Source organism: Anticarsia gemmatalis, chromosome 10 (genome assembly GCF_050436995.1).
Source record: "Anticarsia gemmatalis isolate Benzon Research Colony breed Stoneville strain chromosome 10, ilAntGemm2 primary, whole genome shotgun sequence".
Taxonomy (NCBI): Eukaryota; Metazoa; Arthropoda; class Insecta; order Lepidoptera; family Erebidae; genus Anticarsia; species Anticarsia gemmatalis.
This window is the reverse complement of record NC_134754.1, coordinates 7,134,731-7,142,471: the sequence shown is the minus strand read 5'-3', so window position 1 is coordinate 7,142,471 and position 7,741 is coordinate 7,134,731. Positions and strand designations below refer to the sequence as shown.

General features: G+C 36.4%; 2 protein-coding genes across 2 annotated transcripts; both read left to right on the top strand.

Moving 5' to 3' along the window:
- The first annotated feature begins 45 nt into the window (after nucleotides 1-45).
- Nucleotides 46-2,462, top strand: LOC142975938 (ribonuclease H2 subunit A). Its single transcript, XM_076119102.1, has 5 exons — nucleotides 46-367; nucleotides 504-733; nucleotides 979-1,122; nucleotides 1,523-1,670; nucleotides 2,158-2,462. Exons 1-5 carry the CDS (start codon nucleotides 220-222, stop codon nucleotides 2,430-2,432), a joined length of 945 nt encoding a protein of 314 aa, XP_075975217.1. The 5' UTR covers nucleotides 46-219; the 3' UTR covers nucleotides 2,433-2,462.
- Nucleotides 2,463-4,361: 1,899 nt separating this feature from the next.
- Nucleotides 4,362-6,879, top strand: LOC142975979 (uncharacterized). Its single transcript, XM_076119149.1, has 3 exons — nucleotides 4,362-5,264; nucleotides 6,185-6,320; nucleotides 6,694-6,879. Exons 1-3 carry the CDS (start codon nucleotides 4,460-4,462, stop codon nucleotides 6,704-6,706), a joined length of 954 nt encoding a protein of 317 aa, XP_075975264.1. The 5' UTR covers nucleotides 4,362-4,459; the 3' UTR covers nucleotides 6,707-6,879.
- Nucleotides 6,880-7,741: the final 862 nt, after the last annotated feature.

Here is a 7,741-nt window from a genome sequence, read left to right as displayed (position 1 = left end):
AAAGTTTTGTCTTTGGCTTCACAGGCAGTGTATTTGTTAAATATTTTGGCGCGAATTCTGACAGCTGTTGTCATCTATGCTGATTTCTGAACAAAAATCTTTTTGAGTAAAATTCGGAAAGAAAACTTTGTTTATTCCTGAGTAATTGGTGTTGTTCTAGTTATTATAATTGTTTATATAATTAGCATAAAACTAGCCGTTTATTATTTTTAATGTATCATGGCGAAATCACTGACTGAATTACAGGACTACATCAAAACAAAAGATAATTTCAATAATTTTTACAATAGTTCGGACGTTCCGGCTATTTGCAAGACTGAACCATGCATGCTTGGAGTCGATGAAGCTGGACGAGGTCCTGTTTTGGGTAATTATGTTCTTTTCAATTCTGGCCCATCTGTTTCAATCTTTATCGGCGCGGTAATCTACATCGGCACAAATAAATCAATAACCCCATTTATGCATAGTAATTTGCACAATTTACGACAATTTAATATTTTCAGGACCTATGGTATATGGCATTGCCTATTGCCCTGTGAGTCAAACAAAAATACTACATGACCTGGGCTGTGCAGACTCAAAAGCTTTAACAGAAGAGAAAAGAGATGAAATATTCACTAAAATGGTATCAAATGAAGATTCTTTGAACAATGTAGGATGGATTGCTGAAGTTATCTCTCCGAATTATATTTCAAATTCTATGTACAGAAGAGCCAAGCACTCTTTAAATGAGGTTTGTATTCATATGTTGAAACTTTTTTTTTTATTTTCCTTAGCCTGAGTGTCCCACTGCTGGGCAAAGGCCTCCCCCCTTCCCTGAAACTTAAATGTTGAAACTTAATAGTAATAAATAGTGATGGATTTGACTTATCAATTACCTTTTTATTTAAATAGGCATTGGTTATTGAGATACACTTATGTAAATTAAATAACAATTGAGTAACAATATTGAAGGTCTTTGTTTCTGTTGATTTCCAGGTATCAATGAATTCTGCTATAAGTTTGATAAAGAAAGCTGCAGAGAGTGGAGCCAACATAACAGAGGTGTATGTGGATACAGTGGGACCACCAGAGAAATATCAAGCAAAGTTATCAGAGATATTCCCCGACTACAAAATTACTGTAAACTCATCATTATTTAATTTATTTATTATACATAGCTCATGCCATGCAACTTTATCTACTGGGCTTTTCTTAAGACAAGGACAAAACCGGGAGCAAAAGCTAGCTAGCTTTTTTATAGCCCATGTGTTATTCTGGTACATGAGCTGTAAATTTCATCTAAATCTGTCCCATAGTTATAACATGTTAGAGTAACAAACATCTGTAAAAACACTCAAACTTTAATATTGTTATAATCAAAAGACAGATAACATTTATGCTACTGATATCATGATCAAAGCATATTTCAAAAAAACCTAATTAAAGTGACAAAGTAAATGTAATTTTCATTATAGCAGAAAGTAAAAAGTACTGCAACAGGCTCTTATAAGAATTGATATGAATTGTGTTTTGTTTCCAGGTTGCTAAGAAAGCTGACTCAATATATCCAATAGTATCAGCAGCTAGTATTGTGGCTAAAGTGACAAGAGATCATGCATTGAAAGTGTGGAAGTTTCAAGAAGGCTTAGAAATGGATCATAAAGAATTTGGCAGTGGATATCCTGGAGGTATTGACATGACTTATAACTTCTACATAGTATGAACTCTGCAGAGAATTTAAATATTGCATTCAGAGAAAGGCAACTTTCTTATTTGTATACAAACAGCATGTATTTTGTTTTGTTTGAGGCACAAAAGAAGTATTCTTAAAGCATTGTTACATCCAAACATCTTTAGCCTGATTCTCTACTACTATCGAGTATCGACAACCGTCTTGCAATTGAAGAATTTTATATCAAGAACTGATCAGCACCTCTAGCGGACGTCGAAGAAACTATTTTGGCGGCACATTTTAAGTGACAAACTCTCGATACTTGATGGTTCCAATGGTAAAGAATCGTGCTTCTTGTCATACAGGACTGCTGGCAACTGACCTTTTCGCAAGACATCACCTATATAATCTGTATATGCCTTTCTAGGGCGTCCCCTCTCGGCGTTTAGTTGACACAGCAAAACAGTTAATTTTACTAAAACATGGTTTATCTTATATTTCAGATCCACTTACTAAGAAGTTTATTAGAGATCAAATTGACAATGTTTTTGGATATCCAATGCTAGTAAGATTCAGCTGGTCCACGGCTGAATTAATGTTACAAGAAAAGGCAGCAACCTGCACTTTTGAAGAGGTTGATGACCAAGGATCGACGAAAAAGGCGAATACGAAATCAATTAGTTCATTCTTTGCACCAAAGACTGAAGAAGGAAAAGCAAGAAAACGACATAAGTTTTTTGACGAGAGATATCTTACTGTTAGCAATCCTTTTGAATAATATAACATAGATTTTTATTAAATTGATGAATTGATTTTGCAATTTGTTATTTAATGAATATGCCTGATATCTGATAGAAAACTAGCAAACCTTTGCCATAAGTGGAGAGTAATAGTTAAAGGATTATACTGGGACTGTCCCAGTAGCGACATCTGCCACTCATAAGCGAACGTTTGGTTTCATTGCTTCTACGGCGCAGCACTAGTCGAGGCGACTGCTGCCCGGGGCGATTGAAATTCAAGTAGTAAATCAGGTAAAATGTTTCAGTACCTTAGAGAACACGTTCATCGGGTCTGCATTGTAGGAGAATGTCTCTGTGTACCTACACAATTTGCCTACTATTATCCAAACTGTGTTAGTTATCTAATATAGCGGACAAAACTTATATAGGTATTAAGTTAAATTTGTGAAAATAAACTTTCCCGCAATTCTATATTGAAAGATTGTAGGTGAATCTTATTAGTTACAACTTAGTTCGTTTCTAGTTCATGACTAGAATATATTTCACAATTGTCCATTCAGTCATCGTATTGGCTGACTATCAGTATTACATTACTGAGTAATACAATTCAGATCAGTTTAAATTATCATAACTGAATAGAGTTATACTTACTGATTTGCTTCCATTTCACTTAGGCGCCACTTAAACACCTATTAACGGCTGCTTTTGAAAACTTAATACAGCATAATGATGACTATATTTGGATTAAATAGACGTGTGACTATAGGTATTATGATTGGGCTTGGTGGTATAAAATGTTTATCATACTGTATCCGAACATTTATTAATCGGTGTAGAAAAAAATCTTGAAGTTGGTTAGAAATAGGTACGTTCATCTTCAAACTTAGAGAAAGAAGTAGGAAGGTACTTAACTGTTCTCCTACATTTTATGAAAATGCAGCACTGCAGGCAATTATTTAACATAGATAAATAATAAGCAGGCTAAAAGGGGTATTTTAAGTTTCGTTTTAACTTAGCAAGTGAAAATAACACCACTGTGCATTGCTGATGAAGTAGAAATCGGCAACAATTTAAATACAATTCATGTTGATGTCGTACATTATGTACCTTACCGTATTTTGTCATTTTAAAGCTTGCCAAGTCGGAAATGTTGGCAAATTTTATTACTTCCACTCAAGAATACTAATGAATTGTAACAAAATACATTTTGTTTGGCGTTAACACTGGCTAACGTTAGCTAAACTTTAAACAAATTTGCCTACCAACTGCTTAACGGAATCGAATTTGGTACCCTAGTTAGTCGTACTCAGTCGTTCCTTACTACCAAAAATATAATGTAGCTAAATGTTTAGTAAACCCGATAGATCCCAAATACTTATACCATGTACCTACCTAATAACAATTTCATGATACAGGCACACTTTAATCGATTTAATCAATGCCTCGATCTCATATAACAAGTATAATTAGGCTAAGAGCTCTGAAAATAGTAGGTAAAGAGATACGGGTGAAACAAACGCCTATCGATCAGTGTTGCGGATAAAACGTGCTTCCTCCTGTATAGGCCAGATGTGAGAGATAAGTTTAACTCTAAAGTTGATTTTCAGTAATGTAGTAGGTATCTAGCAGTGCAATTTATTCTGTTAGACTAGACCCTGGACAACAATTTCATCATAACTGCCTATTAGAATTTTTTTTGACATGACCGATAAATGTCGCGATAAAACTTTCACGAACAAATTGCGGTCTATTAAAGATTTCTTTAGGCGATGAAAGGTCCCGATGTTTGGGGAGGCTCATCCAACAAGGCAACCGCTGGGGCACTGGCGGTCTCTAACGTCCATTAGCATGCGAGCCACAACACGCGCGCACCTACTTACCATGAGCAATGCGGAACGTACTGGGCTCACTCAGAGAATTTAATTGTGTTCCATTATCATATTTAGGTTCTTTTACGGTAAGTCAAAAGTGAAAACTGAATGGGAGTCGACAGCAGTCGTCATTCGTTAGCCGCGATCGATGGCGACAACTTCTTTCGCACGGTAGATCAAGGATTAGCTGCAAAATGGCGATACTTAAACATTTTGCGGTAGTATTAGCGTTTAGCGTGTATGTTTCTGCAATAGTCGGTCCTGGAAACGGAACTAAAGCTTCATTACAGAAAACCGATACTTATTTAGATGCGTATTCTAAATCGCGAGTAGAGGCTGAAAAGGCAAAACAGGGTGTTGTTATCATAACGGCAAAAGATGGTGAAAAAAAGATTTCCAATCGCGATGATAGTTACCATCCTGGTTACGATTATTCGCCTCCGTCATCAAGTGACAGTTTCAGTTCTTCAGGATCGTCGAGTTTCTCGGGACCCTCAGCGTCTAACAGTTACTTGCCGCCATCAACAAGTTACGGATCGCCTGTAAAGTTTGAACCTGAAATTACGTACAACGCTCCACCAAATACGTACGGTCCACCTGCCCAGACTTATGGACCACCAGCTCAAACGTATGGTCCCCCAGTACAGACTTACGGTCCTCCCGCCCAGACGTATGGCCCGCCGGCGCAGTCCTACGGTCCACCAGTCCACAAGCCTCTACCACCGCCGCTGCCACCGCCAATATACGGACCACCTCTGAAGCCATCATACGGAGTTCCTTACACAGCACCGGCATTGGGTTTCCTCGACAAACTTGCGTTTAAACTTGACATTTTAACGATTGCAAAGTTGGTGTTGAAACTATTGATATTCAAGAAGCTTGTGACTATGCTCGCAGTTGTTTGTATGCTAATGGTGATTCCGAAGCTTGTGTCATTCAAGAAAGATCCCCCTTCAGGAAATACAGATGAAGAGGACAGAAGCCTAGGTGATAAAAGAGGTAATTCTTAAATTGTTATTTATTAGATTGTATAACACTTAATAAATGTGTGATGAATTTGTTTAAAAGTAGCTAATTAATTGAACATTTGGTGTAATTGTGACCGTCTCGCCCCTAACGTAGGTAGGTACTTTTGATGCCTTGGGTTTGATTCCCACCTAATTGTGTTTGTGTGAACCCTAGATTACAGTTTTATTTCACTTAACGTTTGTCCTGTAGAAAATCATCCAAATAGGTACTTTTAATTCCTATTCAATTTTTACTTAACTCACTGGCACAGCGACATAATATTTAAATTGGAATGTAAAGCCAGTATCTGACATCAAAGCACTGTTCCAACGTTTGTTCAGAGACGTTTTTGACGCTATTTAAAACGAAAAAATAAAGGTAAGCAAGTGAGCAACTTGCACAATCATTTCAAAGGTATGGTCCCACATAAAACCTATTACGTAGCAGGATTTACCCATGACTTGAGATAACAGGTATTGGTCTTATTTGTTTTATTGGCCGCGTTTGGTACCTACCTTGTTTCCTTGTGCAAATTTGGTTGGATGGGTTTTTTGAAGTAGGTACTGTACATCAGTTTGAAATGGGGACCTAGTCCTGTCGTACTTTTACAATATTTTTTTTTATCCTTGTTCATTATATAGTATTTTTTCTGATTACATTTCACAAATCTTTAAATGAACAGCGTGATGATGAACATGCGAAAAACAGTCACATAACGTTGCAATAAATAGCGTTATTGCAATGTTATATGACCGTTTTTTGTGTTCTCTCAATATTTTTGCTTGGCGTAAGGGCGGAAAATAACTGATATCTCGTAATACCTGCTTGTCCCACCTTATGCCAAATGGTAATCGGGGTGAACTAGAGATCTTTCTTTTTTATTAATACATTTGTTGTTTGTTATGGTACAGTGGTGGAGTTGACATCAGTTCAGCAGTTGGTAGAACGAGCTATCTCCGTGTACGGACAACAGCAGCCGGACTGCGGCGTTACGTGTCGTGTGCGCAGGGTCATCGACGACATATACCAATTCCAACCATATTTCAGGTACACTAAGCTTCATAATCATTTACACAAAATTGTTTATTGAAAATAATAACTTTTCAACTGAAACAGTAGACAAAACATGTAAAAGCAATTTACATTCGTGTTAATTGGAGTAATTACTTAGTTCATTTGATATGACGAGAAAGGTCGGTCATATTTGCGTTATTTAAATAATATGTCACTTTTGATTATAACAAATGTAAACCAGAAGTAACCTACATTAACAATAAGTAGGATTTACTCACTACTTATTTACGTTTTTAAATGTTATACCTAATTGTCTGAAATAATCAGCAGTGAAATGATGATTCATCAAGATTTATTTTACCTACTTTAGAGCATAGTTTAACATAATATTGTTATTCTTTTACAGGGAATCGTCTTAAACTGAAAACGTTGTCAACACGATAGCGATACTGCTGTAACGCCTGAACGGTTTGTAACAGTAGGTGCCATGAAATTAGTCTGATTGAAGTCAAATCGTCTATTTATTTGATATTTATTAAATTATTTTAGATAATAGTTAATGTAGTTTAAGCTAAATAAAGGTTTTGTTTAATTTGTTGTGTTATATTTATAAACAGTAACGTACTTGCGCGCTTTGGGCCCGACCTTCGCCTCGTTATTGCAAGTTCGACTTGGTGAGTTAGATAGCACTGAGCAAAATTTTTCCACTGCCGGGTGGTTAAGGGTTAAGTTCAGAGATTAGCTCTACGTAGAGTCAAAGTATAAATACACGTAGATGTGCCAAATTGTTGTTTTTGTAATTTTAAGTGTAATATCCGATTGAGAATTTGTGACAAGAGATGACTCACTAGCGAGTAAGATTGGCATGTTGTTTATAATATTTTCAACGCAGAACGCGTCTTTGTTGATTTGCCAAATTGTGCAATCCGTTATTTGGGTGAAATTGTACTTTCTCTGTATCTAGTTTGGGATCAAATACCGAGACCTCGTATGGTTTATAGATGCCACGCACGGTCCCGTACGACGCCTACTGCATAGTAATTTAACTGTCAATAGTAGTTGCATTGTTTGTTCAATACAATTAAAGAAAATTAGGTGGCATTTGACTTGCAAGTGTTTGGTATGCGCAGGATACTAAGTACGATGGTTGCCAGGTAGGGAAAGTGGCGATTTGAAAGTTATTTCGTGTTCCTGCCTTTCTGTTATTGTTTCGTGTGTATATTTGATTGCTGTATCCGGTTATGTTTAGTAGGGACTATAGTCGACTGTTTCCTCATAATATGTAGATAGAAGGTACTTAAACACGTTGAAATTTTTTTTATGATAGGTATTGTCAACTTGCTTCAAAAACTTTTATAATCGCTGCATTGGTTAAAGTGTTCGTGGTTTTCCTTGGGGTTTAAGGGAATTGTGGTTAAATTTATGTAACAAATATTTGCCGATGATGGAATTAC

What these genes read in the sequence shown, in the direction of transcription:
- LOC142975938 (XM_076119102.1), top strand. Translation starts at nt 220, where the DNA reads ATGGCGAAATCACTGACTGAATTACAGGACTACATCAAAACAAAAGAT. An exon ending in TGGACGAGGTCCTGTTTTGG is followed by an intron (nt 368 to 503) that starts GTAATTATGTTC and finishes TAATATTTTCAG; the next exon opens with GACCTATGGTATATGGCATT. An exon ending in CCAAGCACTCTTTAAATGAG is followed by an intron (nt 734 to 978) that starts GTTTGTATTCAT and finishes GTTGATTTCCAG; the next exon opens with GTATCAATGAATTCTGCTAT.
- LOC142975979 (XM_076119149.1), top strand. Translation starts at nt 4,460, where the DNA reads ATGGCGATACTTAAACATTTTGCGGTAGTATTAGCGTTTAGCGTGTAT. An exon ending in AAGCCTAGGTGATAAAAGAG is followed by an intron (nt 5,265 to 6,184) that starts GTAATTCTTAAA and finishes GTTATGGTACAG; the next exon opens with TGGTGGAGTTGACATCAGTT.